The following is a 26,868-nucleotide window of genomic DNA, read 5'->3' as shown; positions in this document are numbered from 1 at the left end:
TCCCTCTGCTTCTTCATCCTCATTGGAACAGAGGTACATGTCCTTTGCCTTCTTCATCCTCACTGGAAAGGATCTACAATAGGATATTTGTACCTCGCACGTCCTTTGCCTAAACAAATTAGGCGACTTTTGTGCCTATCGCTAACAGGTATCACAGCCCTGCTCATGGCACTGTTTGAATCCTGGTGTCTTTTACATAGCAAAACCCCAGAACCAGAGAACTACCTATCTAGCCAAACTAAACTAAACTAAACTAATTAAAACTACATACAAGTAAGAGAAATGCTTATTTCTAAAGGATGGCTAACCAAAGCTAACAAGCAACAGGGACGTCCAACTCTTGCCGCAGGAGGTAAAAAGGAACTGACAGGGAGGCAGTGGCCATGCCCTTTTATGCCCTTGGCTCAGCACACAAGGATAGTGGACACAAGGACACTGCCTGCTGGTATTGCTGGCAAAAATGTCTGACTTGAGTGCATGGGGTGCACGTACACCTACAATGGAATGTATGTGTGTACAGTCATTCAAAGGAGAATGAGTGAAGCTCTTGGTGACATTCCCGATATGAGCAGATGCTTTACAGATGGAATGATTAAGGCTGGTGGCTTAAAATGGCCACAAAATGGGAAAACTCATCATATGAGGGCTTTTTTTTAAAAAAAGCCAAAAAACAAAAGAAATTATGGAGAAGTCTTGGTTGGTAGAAAATTGGCTGGAAAGACCATGACTTTTTATTTAATATACTTTTTTTTTTTAAGACAACCAACCAAAACCACATGTTTTTTGCTAGGTGAGTCAAAGTTAGGACAGACATACAGTCTTAGGCATGATATATACACAAAGACTAATCTTGCCACAACTGTATTCCTCAGAGGTCCTCATTCCTCACTATTTTGGGGATTAAGTGAGAGAGAAACAGCATACTTATGCGGGTTTAATCAACATGGTTCTCCCGCCTCTTCACTTTTACTAATATGGTAGAGTATTGCTAGATCAGTGACATCTGTATGATCTCAGAAATCTCATAAACATGAACCCACAAATTACTTAATTCAAATATTTCATTATCTTGCCTCCTTGAATAATATAATTTAAATTATTAAAACAAAATTAGTTATTTTTTTGCATTATATTGGGTTTGATTCATTAGAAGCCTAGGAACTGCGCTGGGGGAGACTTGCCAGAATCACTGGCCACCTACCTGTTCTGGCCACAAATTTGTCAGCTCAGCAAAGCATTGGCTGGCATCCTCTCTACCCTTGTGCTCCCCTTTGCTTGAAGTCCAATCTTGACTGCCTCTTGAAATTATTTTTATTTAGAAATTTGTATAAAATTACCATAGTAAGCATTAACATTAAAAATGCAACTTGCTTTAAAGCATTTGCTAAAAATCAATGTCAGTATTAGATGGTTCATGATTATTTATGTAGCAACCACAGCCTGCAAGGAGATTTTCAAAGTGATAAAAGACAAGCCCACAACCTAACCAAGGTACAGCCTAAATATATAACATGCCAGGAGACGAGAGGACAGTGACTGTACAGTGGATCACAAGCATTCATACCGAAGTGCCAGGTTTTGAATGTTTTATTTTTAAAAGTAAATATCCAATGGGGCATAGGAAATGTTTGAGGGGATATCCTTGCAGAGGTGCCTTTTGAAGAGAAGCTTGAAGGAGGAGAAATGGGAGCCATGACAAACAGGGTCAAAAAGGGGATTCCAGGAATATGGGGCAGCATGGGAGAAGATTCAGTAATGGGAAAGGAATCATTGTCTTTACATTCTTCTCTAGAGTATTGTGGTTATAGCTCATATTTGAGTATTACTGATATATTCAGCTTGTTAAAAGCATATTTCAAGCTGAAGAGCTTCTGAAGACTGCAGGCTGCAAACTATTCATTCTGTTTACCAAAATATGGTGCTAACAGCTGATTTAACTTTATGGCTAGCTATCCAGATGCAGCTGTGGCCAGAAACACATTCTACATCTCCAGCAGGCAACACATTTCAACATGCTCTTCTCAGTAAGGAGCTGGCCACAGTGATCCACACTTCGATTACTTCAAGGCTGGTCTACTACAGAAAGCAGAAACCACACAGAAGTGGCAACTTGTCTAAAGATTTGTGGCTTGTTTCCTAAGACAAACAAGTGAACAAAACCAAACAACATTAGCATTTCACATGCTACTCTGCCTCTTACTGAGTACTGGATCCAATTCAAGATCCTAGTCCTAATCTTCAAAGACCTCCATATGTTATGGCTTGGCTTTCTGAAACACAGCTTCTCACTCTGCATCCCTGCAAGAATGTTACTATCAGCAAGATAGAGCTCAGAGTACCCAGGACGAAGTACATCACAGATGGCAATGTCTGTGAATATTCATAATATTAAGAGACATTGGCTGAAGTAATCATTCCCATTCTTTTTAATGCTCATGTTTTATTAACTTTAAAGTACTTTGCTTGTACTCTTCTAATAGTTATATTAATTTACTGTATCACCCTTAAATAACTATTGAAGTTGTTTTAGCTGGAAATACCATTTCTGGAATTAATCTCACTTGGGAGCAGTTATGTATGCTATCCTTCATTTAGGACCAGCATTAAAGCCCATGGACTTTCTGGTTCTTTATGATGCCCCTTTGTTGCCAGGAGGTAGATACCATGCCTTTCTCAAATTTGCCATAGAGATTTCTTGTAGGATTTATTCTTCTGTCCTATGACATTGGGAACCAGGGTGACAGGGATACTGTAAAAGGACTCTTTTTTTTTTTCAAGTGAAGATGAGGATATACAGACAATGACCATCCTGTGTTGCTGCTGCTAAAAATAATTATAATTTTCTCAGCTCTGAAACCTAGTATGCAGATATAATGTATTCAAATATTGGATATTCAAAGGCAGCTACTATTCTGGGGTATCCAAATAATGTGATGATGTTTTATTGTATTTTTTAAGATGTATAAATGCATCAAATTTTTTTTGAAACCAGCACAAGGAAATCTAGTACACCCTAGCACTACACCAACTGCATGTCAGTTATGTATTTATTTTATGCCAACAAATTCACTCATCATAAAGATAAATGCATATTTCCTAATTTTGTCTTTATTTTTCATTCTTGACTGTCCTTTTTACCTTGCCAGTTCAGTTATACTGAGGATTCTGTCAGGAAAATCAGTTTTACATAAGTATTTTTCTTTTTAAATGTCTAACTGAAACCTATCCTAAATTCCTTTACTATTATTTTAATCTTTAGAGATAGCAGCTGTTTTATAGTTAAAAACACTCCTGTGTATGATCAACAATAAAGCAATATTGTAGACCACTTCTGAATCACTTCAGGTAGTATTACATCCACTACACAAATTCATAGCTTTTTTGGTCTCTCCCTTGTCTGGGACCTTCCAAAATATGCTTTATTGCTGGGTTACTGTTTGTTCCATGTTAAAGTTTACACAGACCCTAATACAATTGTAAACATTCAAGTTCTAATTGTCTGTCTGTATACATTTTGAAGTGCCTACCATTGAAGTATTTAGATGCTGGTATAAACTAAGATTTGTATCAAGTTCTCTCCAAAATAGTATTTGAATCCTCAGCCTTCTCTTGTTTTAGCCAATGGTTTCTGCTTTCCAGAAGAACACTGCTGCTTTATTCTTCCATTACTATATAAAGCCTGATTGAGAAAATTAGTTTTACAGCAAGATCTAAAATTACAAATAGCTGAGCTCATCCTGATCACTGTTGTTAAGTTCTAAAGAATAAGAACATCAGTTGAAAAATCTGACTCAAGCTCCAGAGAATGTCAACCTGTACTTTGTCAGCCATACCATCTTTGTCAGCTGTACCTGCTGTCGCAATTACATGTGGGGAGATGTAATTCTTGAAAAAACTTTAAAGGTTGAGACTTGTATCTTGAAATGGAGCTATTACTGAACTGGAGGTCAGCACAGGCTATGGAATGCAAGCATTATATGCTATCTGCAGTTTTTATTACTTAGGAGGTTGCTACAACATGGTGGACTAGTTGAGGCATCTGTACCTGTTATCTGATAGCATGTGTTCCAGTCGTCCAATCTGAAGGCTATCAATGCAAAAATCACCATGACTAAAACATTCGACCAAAAATGAATAAAATCCCCAATCTGATCAAAAATGGAGTAATTCTTCTGCTGGCATTATATGCCACTCTTCCTCAGCAGTATTATTTCTGATAAAAGGTTTACATACACACATTTCTATACTGAATACAATATTTCTATCAGGAAAGTAATCCAAAATGTATAATACAATTGTGATTTTTTAAATAAATTTATGCTGCCCCTACAAACCATGACACCTAATTGCCTCACGGTTACTTTGCAAATAAATATGGAAGTACCTGAGTCACTCCACTGGGCATCCCAATAAAGTAAGAGCCCTGCTATATGCACCAAGGCTTAGACCTGGATGGTAATTGATGAAAATAAAATAATTAAAGGACTAATTTTTAAAAAGTTTTGCATTATGTTTTGAAGATTGTGAATCTTCGGCTCTAGCAGAATGTCACAGAGAATAAGGTCCATAGGCAAGGAATACTACCCAAGAACATCTTAACTACTGTGATAAAACTTGAAGAATAACTATAGTAACTTCTATACTGAATCAGACCTGTGATCCATCCAGTCTGGTGTCCTATTCAACAATAGCCAGTATAAATTGTTTCAAAAAATGGTGGACCCTTCACCTCCATAATGGACAATTAAAGAACAAACATCCCACAGTGAAAGAGGAAGTACTAACTGTCTACAGACAGTAAGTAGTCAGCTTATATCAAGAAGCATGAGGGATTCTCTCTCTTATAAACGTTTAGTCTCTCACGTAACTGTGATTATTCTTACTTGGCTTTCAGATATTGTGTGGCAAGGAGTTCCTTGGGTTACTATATCGTTAGGTAGGAAAACATTTCCTTTTATCAGTTTTAAATTTGAAAACTGTGAAACCTTCCAAAGCATCACACAAATAAAAAGCACTACATATTAATTGTTTAAACTAATGAGCCATTGTTCAAAATATATTTATCCCATACTAATTTCAAGTTTACTCTTACATTTTTGCCCCCCATATTTTGAGAATTTTGATTAATATCAGCACTCATGAAAATGAAGACCTGCACACAAATGAGTTTCATGGACCAGATAGTCAGTCAGCGTTTGCCCAAGCTTCACAATCAGGTACACTCAATGCAAAAATGGGATAAAATCTGCTTTTGTGACATGTATGAACTGCTAAAGTAGAACCAAATGCAAAAATTAACTTCTTCACACATTATATACTACAGCTTTTCTCTTGTGGCATGCTCAGGCCTTAGAATCCTCTGTACATCATTCCCCCTCCTTGTAGCAATGTTTGGTAAGGTATTTATATGAGATTTTCACTCAGAGCAATAACATGGTCTGAGATCATTTTACTTTTTACCACAATAGCGTTAGAATATATTTTTGTCTAAAGCATTGCTTTATACTGACATTCCAAGGCAGACAACTTCTCCATCAGTTTCTTTGGCTGTCCTCCAGAACCTTCTTCCCCAAAAGGCTTAACTAAGAAGTTAACTTGTTAGTGTTGCTTTGTCTTTAGATCCAGAGGGGTAGCTGTGTTAGTCTATATACAGTAAAGACAACGAGAGTTCTGTGGCATTTTAAAGACTAACAAATTTAATATTTGTAGACATAAGCTTTCGAGAGACTTAGCTCTCTTCTTCAGATGCAACTTACTGCATGTCCATGTCTCATCACACCCAGAGCTGCCATTCTCTCCTCCATGCCCATCTTCCTAAAGAATGCTGCATGAAACTGTGGTCCCACTGAAGTCAACAGCTGAACTTCCATTAATTTTAATGGGGCCAGGGTTTCACCCCATCTTTTTTTTCATGCTTAATGCTATTTAAAATCAAACAACCTATTGCTTGTAATACAGCTTGTAAATCTTTTGCCATTTAACTTCCTGTAAAACAACATGATTACTTACTGCCTGCCTTTATCTCTTTTTCTTCTCTCATCTTTTATCCTTTCCGCTCTGATTAACTTTTCTGTTCTACCCTCCTGCTTCTAATCCCTCCCTCCCTGGTTTCTCCTATTCTTTCCTATCTCTCTGCACTAGCTCCAAGCCTCGCTGCCCCATTCCATTCCCACCCCTTGGCCTTTCTCCCCACTCTAGCCTCCCTTATGAGGTCTTCCTGCCCTGGAATCCTTCACTCCCCATTCCTGTTTCTTCTTGCTCTTCCTCCCCTCATCTCCCAGGCAGCTCCTTCCTTCTTCCTCTTTTCTCCTCCTTCAAACCACCAGTGTCCTATCTTCCCCTGATTCCCCCTCCTCCCTCTCTCTCCTGCCATCTGCAACTCTCTTTCCTCTCCTCATCTCTTCCATTCCCTCCCAAATGAGGGTCTCTCCCTCGCAGGCTCCTAGGCTAGTTCTTCCCTTCCTCTACAGTCTCCTTTCCTCTTTCTGTGGGTCACTCTCTTCCTGCTTCTCTCCTTGCTTTACTTCCCGCCAAACAGCACTCACAGGTGTTCAGCTCCCTCCATGGGTCCTGAGCAGTCCCACAGCCTTCCTGAAGGTTCCTGCCTGTGGGAAATGGCTACTTCTTGGTGTCTCCACTTCTTCTCTGCCCCCAGGGCCGTATTATCCATTAGGCACAATAGGCACAGTGCCTAGGACCTACGAAACTTTCAGGGCCTACGAAAAAAAAATGTTATATATATTTTTTTATTTTTATTTAAAAAAACTATTTATTAATAGCTTAAAATCAAATTAGTTATTTTGGTCGGGGGGCCTATGAAGGCAAGTGTGCCTAAGGCCTACAAAGGTTTTAAAATGGCCCTGTCCGCCCCTCCCCCCACAGGAAGAGGGTCAGAGAGGAGACAGGCAGCGACTGAGTGGATTCTTCAGTTGGCTCCTTACAGGAGGCGGCAGCCACACAGCTTCCCCTTGAAGAGAGGTGTGGAGTGCAGAGTTTATAATTCGCACTCAGAGGAAGTTGGGGAGCAATGCCCCTATTATCTACCTGTATTAATAGGCTTGGTCCAAAGCCCTCTCTGAAGATGCCCTGCTGGCAGCTTCCTCACAATGAGACCCTGTGACTGCTACCTCCAGCACCACAACTAACGCATTTTCACTAGCAGGATGTCTACGGAAGACTGACAGTTCCTGAGGTGAGCCAGGATCCAAGCCACTTCAGGCTTTATAGGTCAATGCCACCAGCTGGACCCAATAATACAACAGAAGATCAAATAACTCTGTGTAAGGCCCACTTTTATTATTGTTTATAAAAGTTAGTGCAATTGGGATGAATAGTCATGTGTGTAATCTCAGAATGGAGTCTTCTCCCACAGCACAACTTTTAAAGTGTCTGAAGCTTGAAACTTAAAGGACTTGACAATGCTGCCTTAACTACACTCCTAAGACTATTAACAAAAATGTAATCAAATCCTGAAAAAATCTCGAGGGAGCAGGAAAACTATTCCTTTCTAGAGCCCCTTTCCACTTCTCCGCATCACACAGAGCCACATTAATTTTAAAAGATAAGAGGGCCACTTATTCACATTACAAATGCCAGTACAAGCAAGCAGTTAGATGTCTATCTGGCCATCTGTGTGACTATTTACCTGGTTTCAGCCCCCAGGTTTTGGATCTTGGAGCTGATTATACTTCTTCATGCATAAGCCTTGGCACACATTATAACTACTACAAAGGTACATTCTGTCATCACCATGGGAGACGGAGTACTGTAAATCTCTTCAAACAGTATCTTCTCTACACAAAACATCCGTTTTTTGGAAATGGAAAATTCCTTATAACTGGTTATCTACTAATACCAAAAGATTTCATGTTCCTCTAATAATTTTACTTTTACTTTTAAGAACACTACCTTATTTCTTCATCCTTTAACAATTTTTCTAATTGCAATGAAGTTTATTTGCTAATAAGGTTACCCGTATCTTATTTGCTGGTGCTAATATAATTGCAATGGTTGATCCAATTACTATTTAGCTCCACTGCCTATAAAATCTGTTGCAATAAACTCATTCTTGGTCTTCTTGATTGATATTTAAAAAGCAGACCTTTTGCTTTCACTGCTAGGATGAGGGAGAAAGAAAAGGAAGGATGTTGTGTTCTATTTTAGTGGAGCCTGTAACTAATACATCAATGGCCAAACTTTTCTTGCACTGAAATCAATGACAAAAGCCTGATTTCAGTAAGAGCAGAATTGGATCCTTCGGACACATTGAAAAAGGAAAACTGCAGTGATTGTTTCTAACAGAATGGGCATTAAAATTAATTTTCAAATCAGTTGTTAAAAATACCTCCAAAAACATCAGTAGCCGCATCCCCAGGAATAAGGCTAGAATCAGAATCACAGAAGATGGAAAAGGTCTATTAGAAAATTTAAATAATCTTTTCAGCTCAGTTATAGCTCTCTTCGTCTGATATTTCCAAACGGTTATTGGACTTGGCACCCAATCCTACTCCCTTTGGAGCAGGGGCATCATTTGCTATGGGGCTGAGGGGACAGTTCTCCCCCCCCTACACATTTTATAGCTACTCACCAGCTAGTGGTATTTTGTCTCCCCCATGCCTGTGGGGGCACTATGAAATGGACCAGGTGTCAGCACCCAGTCACTGTGTTGTCAGCGCTGCTCTCTTCTCCCACTATCTTGACAGGAAGCAACAATGGCAGCTTGCCTGAGCTGAGCGCAGAGCAAACTAGGCCCCAATCCCCAGCCCAGGCTGGCCATCACTGAGACAGCTCTCAGCAGGAGTGGCATTGCAACCTGGCGCATGGGTTGCAGAGCCACTCATGCCAGCTGGGAAGGGGCTCCTGTTTTTAAGAAGTGGGAGGACAATGACCCCTTAGCCCACCCCTATCACCGGTGCCTGCCTGCCCCCCAAACACACCATCACCCTGCTCCCTCCGTACCATCCCCAGGATGGAACTAGCCCACTAACCCCACGGTCAGCTGTGACTTCAGCAGGGAGGTGGACATGGGGATGCTGACACAACTTTGCCCCCTGCTTCACCCCAGAATTGTTCTGAAATAATGCAGCTGCTTTGGAGTTTTACCATTGACTTCAGTGGGGGCAGGATTGTTTGACATGCAGGAAGTGGAGCGCAACAAATTAAAAGTATTAGTGAGCTGTACACTGAGTGTATAAAGCCCTGAAATCAATGAAAAGACTCACACTGTTGTCAATGCACACTGGAGTCATTGCCTTTCAACGGTGTATGATAGATAATTATTATTTTTCTGCTGTTTGCACACATTTTCTATACCATAACCAAATATAATCTTACAACACTTCTGAAGGTCTTCTGAATTACTTTCATACTGAGCTGTCTTTTCTGCTCCTATGGGAGTAAAATGCTTCCGCTACTGTGAATAAAGAATTATGATATGGTAACTTTTTACAGTCTCACTTAGCATGCGCAGAATTGGGCCCCAAAGTTTTAAAATTATTTTGTCTCTAGGGATCACTTCTACAGTCATTACTCATGTGGCATAACAGCTTTCTCTCTGAAAAGGCCCATCTATTTGGAGATAAGAGTTGCAAAAATGGGTCTAAACTGGCCGGTAACTTGTTAACGAGTAGGTTTTCTTTGTTTTTGTATTTGAATCATTTATTTCTATTTTTAACTTGAATAGTAGAAAGAAGTTGATACATAATCCTTCTGTAGTTTTTCATTGAACTGCCACAAACTCTCACTCAAGGGTCACCTGATGCATCACAGAAACCAAGCAGTGATTCTGTGAGCTCCCAAATGGATCCTTTTAAAATTCTCACTAGAAATGCTAATTTTTGGCTCCCTGATCAATCAAACTCCAGAAATAGCTTTCTAGGTCTTCTATGGAATCCTTTTGGAACATTAAGAAAGACAATATATCTGATATCAAAGCTCTCCATTATAAAAGTAGAATCAGATCAGGAAGACAGTCAAGATGGTAGAGCCATGGAGTCTGAAAAACTCAGTGATCTGGCCACCAAAATCAAGAAGATATCTTAAAACTTGGCCACTTGTTACAGAAAGTACACTTTTGGAAAGCAAAATTTCTCTGCAGCACATTCCTCCTTAAATCAACTGGCTGAACAGGTAAACAGAACAAACAGCAGCAGCACTTAAATCATCTCTAACAGCAATGGACATTTTTCTGCAGAGCCTAGGAATACAACATTGCCTCCTGAGGGAGTAAAGCTGAAGATTTTGAAAACAGAAGATCCAAGTAGCAGAAATCCCACATCCACTAATTGTAGTTTTAAATGAATCCCCAGACTATTGGATCTAGAAAGAAAAAGGAATAAATTAAAAATAAATAGAGCCTATTGGACACATGGCTGCAAGAGACAGCTTTTACTCAGACCCGTAACTATTCACCTACATAATTTTAAAGGAAAGCAATTTTACAATACTGCCATGGAATGAAAGGTCTTACTTAAATAAGGAAAAGCTATAGTTTCCCCTTTTGCAGTGATAGAAAACTACATGAAAGGCAACAAAGAAACTACATGGACCCTTATACACAGTGAACCTCTGGCTCCTTAAAGGGACACAGATGTTGACGTTTAATAATCCAGAAGAAGAAACTCTGATATTTGTAAATTGAAGAGCAGAAAACCTTAATACAAAATAATCTTTAAGGCACCTTTTTTGTCTTACATTATATTAATGCTGGTATGTAATAAAATGTTAATTAAATGAAATATTTAAATTATTATTTTTTCCTCATTATTTAATATGCAACATGCTTAGCTTCAATGTTAGTTAATCAGGAACATCTCCTGTAATAATTTTTATCAAAACCTAATCTTGATGATCTAAGCTGAGAGTAGTCTATGCCTTCTTGATAGTCTACAGACTATGCATGAATTGAGGGGCCTATTTATACTATTTTCACGTAGATTCACCCCCTGAATTTTATCAATATCCATTTATTTCTTTAGAATAATGTTATTCTCAACTATCTGGCTTTATACCAGACAAAACTACAAATCATAATATTCTGCAAACATTAAACATAATTCATCACATTAAATGACCATATCAAAGGGGCTTACTTCTCTAGCCTCAGATGCAGAGGATGCTTGATAAAGTTTCTTTTTTGTAATTATTAGAGACATTTAACTTTGGACATCTATTTAAAACAGTGGTCGAACTGTTCTACAATTCTCCTCCTGCATTCCTTTATTCAAATAGCCGCTATATGATGCCTCAAAGTCTTAGAAACATACAGTGCCCTATTATTATAGTGGTAAATAGACCATGTCAGAGGCTTTGCTCTTAGACACATCCATCCAGTGAGATTCTCTTTAACTAATTTCCACACTGACTCTCCCCTGAGGGATTTAGATACCTCGGAGTACAAATCTCACCCAATTCAAGAAACTAATCATGTTAAATCTTTAAACCCTTTTATACTCCTTACATCAAAGGCCTGAAGCAATGGCATAGTTTACCATTATTTATTTTTGGCAGACCCAACTTGACAAAAATCAATGTCCTTCCCCATGTACTGTATTTTCTACAAGTCCCTCCTAGTACTTCTACCTATGTGGTTTTAAAAGAGAACTAGAAAGATTCAACTTTATATAACAGTGTAAAAGACCAAGAATCATCTTATTTAGGCTCCAATGTTAAAAAATAATGTAGGGCATTAGTCTCTCCAGTTGGAAAATCTGTAACTGGAAGGCTGTAATTCAATGAGTCTAAGCCAAAACCACTGAAATCAGTGCAAAATTTCCCATTGACTTCAATGGCTTTTAGAGCAGACCTCTGTTTTACATTATATAGAAATTCAAAACAACCCCCCCATATGACAAAGTGTCATATTACTCTCCTTTTATGTTTTCCAGCTTGATTTACGGTGAAAACATTTTATTCCCACCACGAAATCAGTCAACGTTCTTTGTCAGGGACACACTCTGGGAATACTGGGGTTCGGGGGATGAGGAAGAATATCAATCAAATACCTTAGAGTAGTGCCAAAATATTCAGTGACTTCCAGATAAGCAAAATATACCAGAATACTTTTGAACATTGGAGACATTTTCCAGAGCACAAGATTATTGAACTTTGAACAGCTCAGAATTAAATGCAATCAACCTTGTTAGGATTTCAATGTATTTTGCATTTTCTAGACTAGATAACTGAGGGGAAAAATCCACAACTGGAGAAGAACTGATTTGAGAAAACATTCAGAAGGTGGTCTAAACAAACTGAGTTCTTTTCTCCACTGTAGAACTTCTTCCTTGAGAAATACCCTGGGCGTGAGAACTTAAAATTCCTCTTCGGTAAAATCAATGGCACAAAGCATGCAAATACTTATCTGGAGTGTCAATTTACAACACTTGCAAAGGGATGCAGTACTTTCAGCTACATAGATTTCTATTGTCTTTCAACTTTGATCAAGATTAATTCAGATGTATATCTAAGAGGCTCCAAATAGAGATGGTTGGAAAGTGGGAAACATTTTCATGAAGATTTGTGGATTCTCCCCCCCCTTTTATTCTTTGAAATTAAAATGTGAAATTATATATACTTGCACTCAGATTTAGCTCAAAATGTGATTATCAATCAGCCTCACTCAAAACACTGTTTATAGAGCTCCCATTACATCAGCTGATTTTGGGCACTGATCTACCATTTCATACATTCCAAGTCGGTAACTGATTCATTATTTAACCTTTTGTAATACATTCTGGAAAGTCACCCATGGGACTAAATTTCTGACTCAGAGTACAGAACATGATGTCTATGGCTATCAAAAATCTTATCCTAAATCTAATGACTGTAACCAACAAAATCCACATTATGGTGTGGCAACATAAAATCTGAACTTACTTAACCTAATAAAAAACGAAACAAGTAATAATAATGAATAAAGGTTGTATACATTCTGGATGTAATTCAGACTTAACTAAACATCAACTGAATACCTCTGTAGACTCTGGACATACCACATTTATGTTGAAGAAAATCAATCTGTTGCCCAAAATAATATTGGTAGAGCTTGTTGAAAAAAGATAAATATATTTCCTGGAAATTTTCAAATTAAATTTCATTTAATTACAATTCATTGAATTTTTCCATTTTTTTAAATTAAAGAACTATTTTGGCAAGAAAAAAAAAAACCTTAAAAACCCACTTTTCTGCGCTGCAAAAAGGGGGGAATTAAAAGAGAGTGCTTGTTCTTGCTAAAATGAAACCAATTTAAAAAAATAATTTTTCATTGCAAATTTTTACTACAATTTTTGGTTGAAATGTTTGAAAAGACATTTTCCACAGAAAAAAAAGTTAAATCAAAAAGCTTTCCAACCAGCTCCAAATATTAGTATGTGGTCTTTTATTTTTAAATTAAAGTTGATTACATGGAAATCAGAGAAGTTTAGCATTTAGAGATTTTTTGTATTACGTTAAACTATTTAATTTGTAAAAATTAAAAGATAAAATTAAGAATTTGGACTATAAGTCTTTCAGGACAGGGATTGCCTCTTTTCTATGTTGTACACAAAATCCAACATAATGGCTAATATCTGGCTCTCCCATAAGTCTCCCATGAAGGAAGTCATGGGAGACATGGTGAGGCAGAACAAGGGTCAGCCGACTGACAACAGTTTAAACAGAACTCTGCCTCTGTGAGGAGGTGCAGAGGAACCTCACAGATGTAGCACATCTTGGTCTTATCCTTTTATTTTCCTTGTTCCTTTGCCATCTTGGAAAGTGGGAGACACGGGCCAACCTCTGACACACCACTGATGAAAGGCAAGCCCAGAAGTACTACCAATTTATGAAAAAAAAAAAATAGGAAAGAATATAATGAAGTAAGAGTTACTTACTAATTCTGCTTTTTTCCCCTCCCTCCTCATAAAACAACGACAAAGGAGAGCAAGACCTACCACAATCATTCTTGCCACCATTTAAAATTTGAATGGCAAAATGATTATTAAGAGTGTGTTAATATCCAAATTATGTAATATTTGGTATTCAAAAACTTGCTGTGAAATCTTTCTGTGCTGCTTGACTTTAGTATTTCAATAGCTATTTTATTTTGCTGCATGATCATGTGGGAGACCAGAGAAAAAGCTCAGTTTTGCTGAGTCTTTCATTTCTGCTTCCGCCATTCTTTATATGCTCCTTCATTGCCATATTCTCTCTCTGGAGTGGTATCTTGGAATTAATGAGATAGCCTTAAAAAGGCTCCAAAGAAACATTCGCACCCCCCAAATTAACTAATGTTAAATTTTTGCAAGAAGTCATAGGACAATTTTTTTTTAAACTGCAGAAGACTTGGCAACTAGGATAAATTCTTAGTCAATTAAGGAGAGGCAGTCAGATTTAAGAAAAAATCAGAGGGTTAGAAACAAATTGATTTTCTGGTGTTACTAATAACAACTTATTACTAACACCTATATCATTGTAATACTCTTACTTTTCACTGTTTTTGGTTTTTACCTTTTGCTGAATATGGACTTCTCACTTTGGGGATTAAAATCAAGTATGAGATTAATCAAATAGTCTCAAAAGCACGAGCAGAAAAAATTTTCAAAGCTTTATTATTTGTCCTCCCCAAAACTGTTGTCCACTACTCTTTGAACATGGACATGTTTATGAATTATCACATTTACTTGTAATTTTGATGATGTTTTGATAGAAAAATAGGAAAGAGAATTCTAAAAGTAGTTCAGGATATACCAGATTTTAAATTTAAAAAAACAAACAAAGAAGGTGCTACGAATAGGTTTAACAATGCTCCCAACTCCACTGTCAAAAAGCTTGTACTTTGGGTCCAGACCACTCCAAACTGGTGCTCCTAGCCACTTGCATTTGCCTCCCCACTTATCCACCTCCCTTCTGCCAATTTCCAGTCTCATACATTCTGCAATACCACAGGTGCATTCTGCCTAAACATACCTGATACATTTCAGCAGTATAACAGGCACATTCCACCTGTAAACAGAATTTGGCATATTCAGTCACAATCAAGTTAAAAACAGTGAAAATGATGTGACGATTCATGAAGTGTGCGCATAATGAGAAGGGAGCACTTTAACTCTTTGCATGCCCAGGATACAGCACACTCGTGATTTTCCCTTTTTAATTGCATGCCCATTATTTCTGCATGGACATGCAGGACTTACTATACCTGTATATGTGCGTCTATGTACAGAGTAATGCAGGTGTTGCTTGAGCACAGCACTCCACAAATACTGATCTGGTAAGCAGCTGCTGTATCTTAGAAATCAAATAAATACCATGTGACTGGGGTTGCCATGGTATTTATAAGCATGATATTTTTATAGAACACAGAAAAAAGACATGTAATTCTTACGCCACTTATGGATGTACATAGTACAGATGTTTCACTACTTTTAAAAATTGAAAATACATATTTCATTCACAGTCTCAAAAGAGCATTCTCTGCATTACAACAATTTGTCTTTTTTCCATCACAGATAAGATACAATAAAAACATTATGCAGGGGTTTTTAAAAAAACAAAACAAATAGAGGCCAGCCAGAAGACGAACTATTTTAAATCTATATATTTACTAAATTATGTAGAGAATTTTTTTTTGATATATAATTATGTAGAAAGCCAATTGTTTGTATGCCAGACAACAGAAAATATAGTGCACAAAGTGCTTTACACAGCTGCCTTTTTGGCTGTTATAAATTGTTTATGAAGTGTCTTTCCCTATTTTCATCAAATGTTGTTCTTGCAGCAGATATCATGTGTCCTCCTGCATGTGATTTCCCCTCTCTCCTGAGAGATGAGAATGTGCCGCAGTTTACTTTGCTTGCGTTACACTGCAGTATGATCTATTTTCTTCTTCAAGCACTATGAAAAGTCTGTGTTTCATGCTGCAACAGCTCTCACTTGATAGTGGAGAGACAGAAAGAATATGAAGTAAGCAGTGAAGACCGCACACTGGATCACTGAGATAAAACTTAACTGTGTTTGAGAAGGAACTAGATCAACACATTTACACCATCCTGCCACTGGAAATGATGTTAATGCAGAGGTTTGCCAGCCACTAGATATTCCTATACTGTAGATATGTCTAGATGCTTCTCTCAATATACTGTAAAGCTAGAGGATCCTTTCTGGGTGCATATGGGGACAATAATTTAGTTATTTTCTAGGTCCACAACAACCAATACACTACTTCATATCTAATCTAGCACAGGAGGCATTGTATTGTTATTTTAGAAGGTGGGGGTCCACAATGGAGTTAACATTAATATAAACAGAAGTGATGTATGCAATTCCCTACTTCATTTTAATAGACCACCACCATGCCACCCCAGCTGTATTTTTGCAATCTCAAATAAGTCTGGCAGCTTCTTAGCATTGCAGTGTCAGCACTTCATATGAGAGCATTTGCTGCTGTAGAACCTAAGCCCATAAGTTGCTGGCCCAGAGGCAAAAGTGCTATCAACAAAGCTGCACTGACATATCAAGCAATTTAGTTGTCATATTCTGGTATCATCTGAATTTACTTCATTAGAAAAACAAGCTATGAAAACTATAGAGTGTATAGAAATCTGTAAAAATAGTTACAATAGATAAAAATAATATGGGAAAATTTCTATAATTTATTTTATGTACTGATTCCTTAGTTGTCTAAATCTTTAACAGCAGCCATAATATTATAACGAATGGCTTTGTGCTTGTGCCTTCTACTGGATGGAATCAGAATTGCTGAACTATTTGTCATAGGCACTACACTGGTAACAGCCACTGGAGATCCTCCATTAGCACAAGCATACAGTGCACACACTTACAGTGTAACTTCTGAGTAGACGTGGTGCAGTATATTAACCACAAAGTCCTAGGTGTCCAAAGATTTGTTACAATATGGTGGCTGACTACGTGAATTGAACAAATATATTAATGTAAATGGTCTTGATCTCCTTATGCTTTACTATAACTATCAGTCTAAATCTGATTCATTTGATGGATATTTTATTATACATTTGTAATTCTCTTTGCAACAGTTTTCTTTCAGCAGTGCAAACAAGTTAAGTGGAGTCAAAGAACTGCACTTCCATCTGAGTCGGTGGCCTTTAACTTAGCCTTTACAATTGCACATTGTTCTGATCACAGTAAAAACACTTTTATTAAAGCAAACTCCTAACCTGACAGAGCAAAAATTTTCACATGAGAAGGTGCATCTTTTGGATCAAAATTAGTAGAGGGAAGTAACACAGCAGGCTGTCTCCATTTTATAATTGTGGATAAATTCAGGTCATCAATATTATAAATCCCTTAACTGTTACATGTGTTTCTTTGAAGAGTAAAGGGTCTTTCCATCACAAAGGGAGTTGGGGGAGAGGTATAATTAAAATGGTGGCTCTTCTTTGCCCTGGTCCGCTGGTTTTGCTTCCAACTCTAGCAATTGCTATTTGGTCATTTATATAGGTTTTTTATATAGGTTTTTTTTTTTAAACCATAGATCTCAGATGATTACATATAAACCAAAATCCTCCAACCCTCTCCCTTTAAAATATAGATGAATTCAATTTGTGCTGGATTAGTGCATGTAGCCAAAAGACAGTGATTTCTGTGAAGTTCAACAATGGCAGGGAAACAGCAGTAAAACCTCAGAACCCAGAGCTCAAAAAATAAGGGGTGAAATCTGGCCACATTGAAGTCAATGAGAGTTTTGCCATTGACTTCAATGAGGCCAAGATTTCACCCAAAAACTTATTTCCCTCTTACTTGTCCTATCAATCTTTCCTCTCCCAAGGTATTGTGTTTCTCTTCCATATATTTAGACAGCATGAGCTTCTGGGGGTTGCGTTCTCTTCTGTGTCTTGCACAGTACCCAAGTACAGTGTCAATAAAAAATACTGATTGTTTCCAGAGCAGCCTCGGGTTCTATTAAGTTGTATATATCTAAAATAATTATGCAAAGAACAAATATAATTTAACATTTATTATTTTTATAGCAATTGAATGTTTTATTTTCACAATTAATTTTTCTTGTTTTTCCTTAACAATAAATTTAATGTTTTTGTGGAAGATGCTATACTGGTATTGTTGAAGGCTGAAATCCTCTTTAAGCTCACAGAATATGTCAAGCATGGGCATCAGCAGTACAAAAGTCCCCATGTTGCTCCAGTACTTCAGACTTCATCTGGAGGGACATGTGAGGATAAAATGGTAATTAAAATCACCATTCCCATTTATTTCTTGGACCACCTGGTACAATGTCCTGAACAAGTGCCTATTATTACTGTATTGTGATGCTGTTTACTAAGAATTGAATTGAATTGAATTGATTCCCATAATTTAAAAAATAATCAGACGGCTAACAGATTTCTATCAATATTGACTTGATCTGTATTGTAACTTGTGGTCTAGGAGCCAAGGCCCCATCACTTAAGGCATTCTCCTTTAATTTTAATAGCAGCCCATTTATTACTGTGTATTAATTTTGCATAATAAAAACACAAAGATTGAACAAATACATATGATAAAAATGTAATGTTTATTCTTTTGTTTGGTTAATAAAGCAGTTTGCCGTTATTTACGGGAAAACATTTTCCAGCATGCAGTTCACCAATACACCACACATCAATAGTTTTTGTAAAAGAAGGAGTCTATGTTTAACTCCACTTTGTGTAAGAAACACAAAACGTTCTGATATGATGGATTATACAAGTTCACTATTTTGTTCTTGTGAAAAAAAGATTGTGGATTCCATATTATATTTTGAACAGTTCTAGTGCATCATAAATCAACAAGAATAACAGTTTATATAATCAGACACTGGGAAAGATCAAGGATTCCAAGAATAAGACTACCTTGAAACTTCAGACACACAGGCAGCTCTAGGAATTCAACAAATTTCTCCATTCTTTTTCCACATACAAAGAACATCCTACTCAGAGGCAAGTGAACTATGGTCCCCATTTCATTTAAAACTATTTCATATTAAAATATATTCAAGTATAATAATAAGCTGAAGCTTACAACTACCCACTTCGTCATATCTTAAGTTTCTAAATGAAAAAGCAACAGGGATAGAAATGAACAAAAAAATGACTGACAAAAACTTCAGGATAACTGCAGCTCCTTATTATAGGTACGAAATGCTAAAAAATAATATAAAGTGATTTTTAAAAATAATATTTATAGTTTATAAAACTGTTTCCTAATCCCACATTTTCAACAAGTTAAGCAGTTTACATGTCCTGTATATTGCAGCTATACACCACATGATATTTATTTTTTAAAATAAAAATAAAATAAAAATAAGCTCTTAAAGCAGCAAACTATTGCTTACTGACATGAAGAATAATGTCTGGTTGAACAATTTGTTTCACTTTTCCACTGACACATGGCTTTCCATATTAGACTTCTGAACTTTGGAAGGCGTAAGATACAGTAACAAAGCATAAGGTACAGATAAACATGCATCAGTGACAGCCTTCAAATTATTTATAATAGTACAGAATATAGCATATTATCTGTTGAAAGTTTGCAAACTAGACTTATTAAGGTACATATTTGCTGCAATAAATACTGTGCTCAGATCATTATTTCCTTGCTCAAACATGAACCACTATGTCAAACAACAATTTAAATATCAAAGGTCATTTCATTGACAATTGTGTCAGCCTTACTGAGAACAGATAACATTAAAAAGACTGCAGGATACAGCAGAATAACTACAGCTATTTGGTCATTTCAGTGTTTTAGGGAAGATTTATTTCATATAGTACAACACGTGACAAAACATATGGGGACCAAATTCTTTCCTGATTTACACCTCTCCTGCCATGTCTCCCCTGTGCAACTCTAATAGGGTCAATCTGTTGGCATGAGATGTAAATAAAGGCAGTATTTGTCCCACAGGTGCTTAACTTTCCCATTGATCTGCAGATGTTACTCCCTTTATCTTAAATGGGATTTACTCACATGGATAAGAGAAGCAGAGATTGAATGTAGCTCCAGACCTTAGAATAAAATATAGAATGCACTGTTGAAATTTAAATCTTTGTTAAAAGGCAAAAAAACCCAACCAACTAAAAAACCCCAAACAAACAACTGTTCCTTTTCGTGGGTATACTTTCTATTTTCTGTGACTTTCTATTTATGATTTTTCTAGATGTTCTATTTCATGATAGTTAAAATACCTCAAATTTAAGAGACAACCTGAAATCCTGGAAGCAGTTAGAACTCTGCTGCTCTTTGTGATATCCTGTTTTTCCATGCATGAGCTATAAGTACAGCATGCCTTCATGCAAATCACTTCTATCTGAACATGAGAGAATCAGATTATAACAACTCACCAAATATAGATTTTAAAACAACAAATAAATAAATTTATTTAGGAAAACCAAAGATTAAAACCAAAAAGAAAAAAGTGAAACTAATAAACTAATATGCTTTCTGTGGGAATAACTACCCTTTTCCAAGGGCAAACGCCTCTACTGGTATTTATTGATGTCTTGTCTCTATTCCCTATCACCTTGTCATCTTTTTGTGATGGTGCTGATTTGATTTAGATTTAAGTTCATAGGGGCAGGGACCTTGCTTTTCAATTGTCTTGTTAAGAACCAGGCATGCCTTATCGTGCCGAACAAATAAATAGTATCTGACACTTGAATATCTGTGAAAGAGCTCTTATCTCCTTTCTCCAACATAAAATAGCAACATATAATAATATGTGAATTAAAACAAATGACTGCGCCAGCAGATATTTTAAAAGCAGGAAAAATGTGGTTGTTGAAATGCACAGAACGGATATAATTATGCCATTAAAATATTTGTTATTAACACACACGCATTTTAAGAATTATAGATTTGCTCCCCTTTAATGGTCCCTACAGTTTGAGTGGTAATATTGTCTCCTCTTTATCAGTACCAGCTGGTAATGAAAACAGTAATTTCTTGGCAAGGCTGTTACCCTACAGAGTCACAGATTGATAATGATGGGTCACTGTCTTGATATAGGCACTAACCTTGAGAAAGAGAGTGAGTGAGCGAGCGAGCGAGAGTGTGTGTGTATATGTAAAAACTGTCAGTTTGGCATAGACGTCCTATAGGAGTCCTATTGACATAAATGTCACCTTCTCAGGCTGTAAACAATTTGTCATGAATGGAATTCTTTATTTCCTTTTACTTTTTACTATCCCTGATGTCCTTACTTTTGTCTTCTTTTTCTGATTTCTCTTTTTCATATTTGTCTTTGCCTGGCTTTGTTACACTATCGTAGGAAGGTGGAGAGGTTGTGGAGGGGGTCCTATCTGTTTTTTCTTTAGCTGAATTTTCACTTAGCTTATCCAGAGTCATATCTTCTTTGATAGGCAGATCATACTTTTCTTGGCAAAACATAAACGAAACTTTTTTTACTGTTTGCCTTAAAAGGTAAAGTCTGAAAGCACGCTGAACAACAGTGGCAGACACCTCCTCTTGTTTTCGTTTTAATGTGGTTGTAATCGGTTCATAGGAGACTTTAGAAGGATTGGCTGCCATAAACCGATCTTCCATTTGTATTCGAAGTGCATCCATCTCATCACTTTCCCCCAAAACACGCTTTGTAAAAGCAAACAAGATGTCGAGGCAGTGAATTCTGTCACCACTTACCATGGGCAGATCCATTGCAATAAGCTGAAGAGTGTTTGGTTTTGCTATAAGAAGAGGAGGATCCAAAGAGGCTGCAAAATCAGACAGTTTATTGTATTCTATAAACTGGGTTGCATCTGGATCATACTTTTCCCAAACCTCATAGAACATCTCAAAGTCGTCCTCACCCAAGGGCTCAGCACTTTCCTCAGTAGCAACACTGAAGTTCTCCAAAATAACAGCAATATACATGTTTACTACAACTAGAAATGATATGATAATATAACTGACAAAGAAAAATATCCCAACTGAAGGATTACCACAGTCTCCTTTAACAGAGCTTCCTGGGTGATCGATATTAGGATCACAGTCTGGTTCTCCACTGTTAAGAATTGGTGATAGCAAACCATTCCAACCAGCTGATGTGGTAATTTGAAATAGGCAGATCATGCTGTTGCCAAAAGTTTCGAAGTTGAACATGTCATCGATATCAGCTTCCCTCTTAACATAGGCAAAGTTGGACATTCCAAATATAGCATAGATAAACATGACCAGGAAAAGCAGAAGACCAATGTTAAATAAAGCAGGAAGAGACATCATCAAAGCAAAAAGCAGAGTGCGGATCCCTTTAGCACCCTTAATGAGACGCAGGATTCGACCTATTCTGGCGAGTCGGACAACTCGGAACAAGGTGGGGGACACAAAATATTTTTCAATCACCTTGTCTAGAAACATACCTGTAAAAGAAAAATACAAAACAGAAGGCCAGTCAGTTTTATAACGACTTAAATTTTCCATATCACAGAGCATACATGAATACAGACCATATTTATCCTTAGTGGAGATTCTGAATAGGAAGAGTCATAATGTGCATTCTTGAGTTTTGCATAATAGTGTCTATTAAAAGACATTGCAGAGGTCTCATATTTGTTTTGGCACTTTTTACTTGTTTATGAAAAATGGATATTAACATTAATACTAAAGTACTAAGAAAGCCCATTTGCAGCTTTTGAGGTTGAGAATGGTAATGTACAGATTACTATAAATGTTCTAATACATGTTTCTGGTTCACTGTAGAATCAGGGGGAAGTGAAAGCTAAGTACCTGTCTATCTGATCTTGTAACTCTTCCATTGTTAAAACAAAATTTTTAAACAAATGTTTTCCCTTCCATTCATTAGATTGCTTATTAATGTAATTATTTCTTACCTATTATGGAGAGAATGACAACCACAAAATCAAAAATGTTCCAGCCTATGGTGAAGTAATACTGGCGGAGTGAAATTAGTTTGAGGACACATTCTCCAGTGAAAAGGACAATAAAGACCATGTTAATCCAGTATAAAATATTTTTCATCTCATCACTCTGGTCATCCACTTCTACCATCATTGTGACCATGTTAAGGCAGATAAGAACCATGATGCTGATGTCAAAAGCTTGTTTTGTTACAATATCAAACACCAAACCTTGGAATTTGTTCTGGAAAAAAAAAGAAAGAGGAAGTGTGATATTATTACATATGTCTCTCTCTCTCTCACGTGTGTGTGTGTGTGTGAGTGAGTGAGTGAGTGTGAGAGAGAGAGAGAGAGAGAGACCCTAATGTAGTTTATTTCTTTTTAAAGGAAGGCTGAGAATCAGTGAACCATAATATCTTTAAAAAACAAAAGAAAAAACAAAGAAAATAAAGTCTGACAGACTAAATTTTCTTCCAGGAAATAGATTGGTTTTATAGTTTCTTGTATCTGAGAGCTGTCACATGAAGAGATTCAAAGATTCTATTGTGACCACACAGAAATATGCATAAATTTCCATTTACAGCTATAACATCCAGAAATGTTTCGCTTGCAACTGTAATTTGTTTCGAAATTCAGATGAATGTAAAACAACATGCATTCTTACTGCTGGCCTAGGTATAGGTTTTTGTGGTTTCTTGGATCCCAGCTTTTTCATTGCATTGTAGTATTTCTTTTGTTCTTCTGTCATGAAGATGTCTTGACCTCCAAGGTAAAGAAATGAAATAACTGGTTACAACCATGCCATTAGAGATATTATTTCACTGTGTTATTCCAATATATATAAAAAACCCACAGAATTTACTATACAGATAATCAGTCTTTCAAAAAACAAAATTCAGGACTCAAAATGTATCAATTACACAGAATAGAAGTGAATTCTTTAAAAGTATATGAAGTCTTGCTAGAAAAATCCACAAAAATGGGGCTGTTTAATCTTTATATGGAACAAAATAAAAGTGAAATGTTTTAATTCTCATAGACTCTAAGGTCAGAAGGGACCAATATGATCATCTAATCTGACCTCCTGCCCAATGCAGGCCACAGAACCTCACCCACCCACTCCTCTAATAAACCTCTAACCTATGACTGAATTATTAAAGTCCTCAAATCATGATTTAAAGACTTCAAGATACAGAGAATTCACCCGCAAGTGAGCCGTGCCCCATGTTACAGAGGAAGGCGAAAACCCCCAGAGCCTTTGCCAATCTGCCCTGCGGGAAAATTCCTTCCCGACCCCAAATATGGCGATCAGTTAAACCATAAGCATGTTGGCAAGGCTCACCAGCCAGACACCCAAGAAAGAATTCTCTGTAATAACTCAGAACCCACCCCATCTAACATTCCTTCACAGACCACTGGCATATCTCCAACCAGTAGTCAAAGATCAGTCAATTGCCAAACTAGGCTGTCCGATCATACCAACCCCTCCATAAACTTATCAAGCTCAGTTTTGAAGCTAGCTAGGTTTTTTGCCCCCACTGCTCCTCTTGGAAGGCTCTTCCAGAACATCATTCCTCTGATAGTTAGAAACCGGTGTCTAATTGTTTTTCTGTTCTCCATTCTTTCACCTCCTGATTATGTAATGGTAATAGGGTTTTAATCAAATTATTGAAAAATAGGTTCAGGACTAATCAGTGGATTTACCTTTGGATCGGTTGTTTTCCCAAACTGAAGTTTTGAAAGACAAACTAGTCCAATAAACTTTTATGAATTTTATTAAAAGAATAAGCAAACAACTGTGAAGCTAAACAAAAGTCACTGATTCACTTCTAGTTAATCTAAACCAATTAGCAATAACACAATGCAATAAATAAATCAAGGCTACAACAGAATTTAAATCTAAGGATAAATGGTTCAATTTATCTGACTCGCTACTTAATACAATAAGAGCTAGTCTACACTACACAGTTAGGGAGATAAAACTACATTACTTAGGGCTGCAAAAATTTCATGCCCTGTGCAAGGTATTTAAGCTCATTTAACTCTCGGTGTAGACACTACTAGGCTGATGGAAGAATTCCTCTGTTGACCTAACTACCGCCTCTCGGAGAGCTGGATTTTCTACAGTGATGGAAGAAAACAAGGTTACTTACGAGTAACTGATGTTCTTCGAGATGTGTTGCTCATGTCCATTCCACTATAGGTGAGTGCACGCCTCTCTGCATGGTTCCAGGAATGTTTTTCCCCTTAGCAGATCCCGGGGGGCTGGCTCTGGCACCCCCTGGAGTCCCGCATACATGCTGCGGTATATGAGGCACTGCTGGCCCTACGCCCCCTCAGTCCCTTCTTTCTGCCAACTTTGGCAGCGGGGATGGGGGGTGGGTTGTGGAATGGACATGAGCAACACATCTCGAGGAACATCAGTTACTGGTAAGTAAACTTGTTTTCTTCTTCGAGTGCTTGCTCATGTCCATTCCACTACAGGTGACTAAGAAGCAATACCTTTGAAGGTGGGTAGGAGTTACCGGTGAGCTGCCCTCAGCACCACTCTGCCGAATCCTGCGGCCCCTCTCGCCTGCTGAACGATAGCGTAGTGGGACATGAAGGTATGCACCGACGACTAGGTGGGCAGCTTTGCAGATGTCCTGCAGAGGCACTCTTTCCAGAAAGGCTGTAGACGAGGCTTGAGCTCTGGTTGAGTGCGCTGTGATGGTTCCCGGAAGCAGCATCCTTGCCTGCTCATAGCAGAACTTGATACACGATGTAATCCACGAGGACATGCGTTGGGTGGAGACAGGTCAGCCACTGCGACGAAGAGCTGCAGATCTCCGGAACGGCTTCGTACGCTCAATGTAGAAGACCAGGGCTTGTCTCACGTCCAGCAAATGCCATCTCCTCTCATCCTCTGAACCATGCAGTTTGGGAAAAAACATGGGGAGAAAAATATCTTGATTACAATGAAATTGGGAAATCACCATAGGCAGGAAGGCTGGTTGTGGCCTGAACCGCACCTTATCCTTATAGAATACTGTATAAGGCGGCTCTGAGGTAAAGGCCCTAATCTCGGAGACCATCCTAGCTGAGGTAATGGCCACCAAAAAGGCTACCTTCCATGAACGCATGAGCAGGGGGCATGAAGCCATGGGTTCAAAGGGGGGCCCCGTGCGTCTTGAGAAGACCAGGTTGAGATCCCAGGGAGGCACCGGATCAAGGACCTGTGGATAAAGCCTCCCCATCCCCTTGAGGAATCTGACTGACATGGGGTAGGAGAACAGCGATCTCCCCTCTAGCGGCTGATCGAAGGCCAAAAAGACCACCAGCAAACCTTCAGCGAGGCCAGCGCCAGATCCTGGAACTTTAGCTGTAGCAGGTATTCCAGGATTGCCTGTATAGGCAAGACGCTGGGCGGAATGCCCTGGGACTTCGCCCAAGAGGTAAACTGTTTCCACTTAGCCCGATACACGACCTGTGTAGAAGGTTTTCTGCTGCCAAGCAGGATTTGTTGGACCTGCACCGAGCAGGCTCTCTCTCCCTCCGTCAGCCACAGAGCCTCCAGGACATGAGATGCAGGGAGTCCAGGACCGGGTGCAACAGATGACCATGGTTCTGGGATAGAAGGTCGTGCCGCCTCGGGAGCTCCAGGGGTGGGGCAATCGAAAGGTCCAGCAGCGTGCTGCACCAGTGCTGTCTCGGCCAGGCTGGAGCAATGAGTATAACATCCGCCCCGTCCCTCTATTTTCAGCAGGACCTTGGGCAGGAGCGGAATGGGCGGAAACGCGTACATGAGGCTCCCCGTCCAGTTCATGAGGAATGCGTCGGAAATTGACCTAGTCTCGCGACCCCGGAGTGAACAGAACCTCGGACACTTTGCGTTCCAGGCAAATGTGAATAGGTACAGTTGGGAAATGCCCCACTTCTGGAAGATCATAGCCATCATCTCTGGGTGCAATGACCAGTCATGGCGGGATAGAAACGACCTGCTGAGGTGATCTGCCTCGTCGTTCCTCACTCCCGGTAGGTGAGA

General features: G+C 38.2%; 1 protein-coding gene and 1 long non-coding RNA gene across 2 annotated transcripts in view; one reads left to right on the top strand and one right to left on the bottom strand.

Annotated features, from left to right (window-relative positions):
- Nucleotides 1-26,868, top strand: part of LOC137153688 (uncharacterized) — a 166,581-nt gene that overhangs the window by 29,902 nt on the left and 109,811 nt on the right. The gene's annotated exons all lie outside the window — the stretch shown is intronic.
- Nucleotides 20,434-26,868, bottom strand: part of LOC137153687 (sodium channel protein type 2 subunit alpha-like) — a 186,679-nt gene continuing 180,244 nt past the window's right edge. The window contains exons 26-28 of the mRNA XM_067549309.1: nt 23,509-23,613; nt 22,818-23,088; nt 20,434-22,346 (exon numbers count right to left, since the gene is read on the bottom strand). Coding sequence (XP_067405410.1) covers nt 21,163-22,346; nt 22,818-23,088; nt 23,509-23,613 — 1,560 coding nt within the window. The 3' untranslated portion in view covers nt 20,434-21,162. The remainder of the gene's footprint in view (nt 22,347-22,817; nt 23,089-23,508; nt 23,614-26,868) is intronic.

This window comes from Emydura macquarii, unplaced genomic scaffold (assembly GCF_026122565.2).
Source record: "Emydura macquarii macquarii isolate MOO-44397 ecotype Brisbane River unplaced genomic scaffold, CSIRO-AGI_Emac_v2 contig_1253, whole genome shotgun sequence".
Taxonomy (NCBI): Eukaryota; Metazoa; Chordata; order Testudines; family Chelidae; genus Emydura; species Emydura macquarii.
Note: the sequence above shows the minus strand (reverse complement) of the source record. Positions and strands in the feature narration are given on the sequence as shown.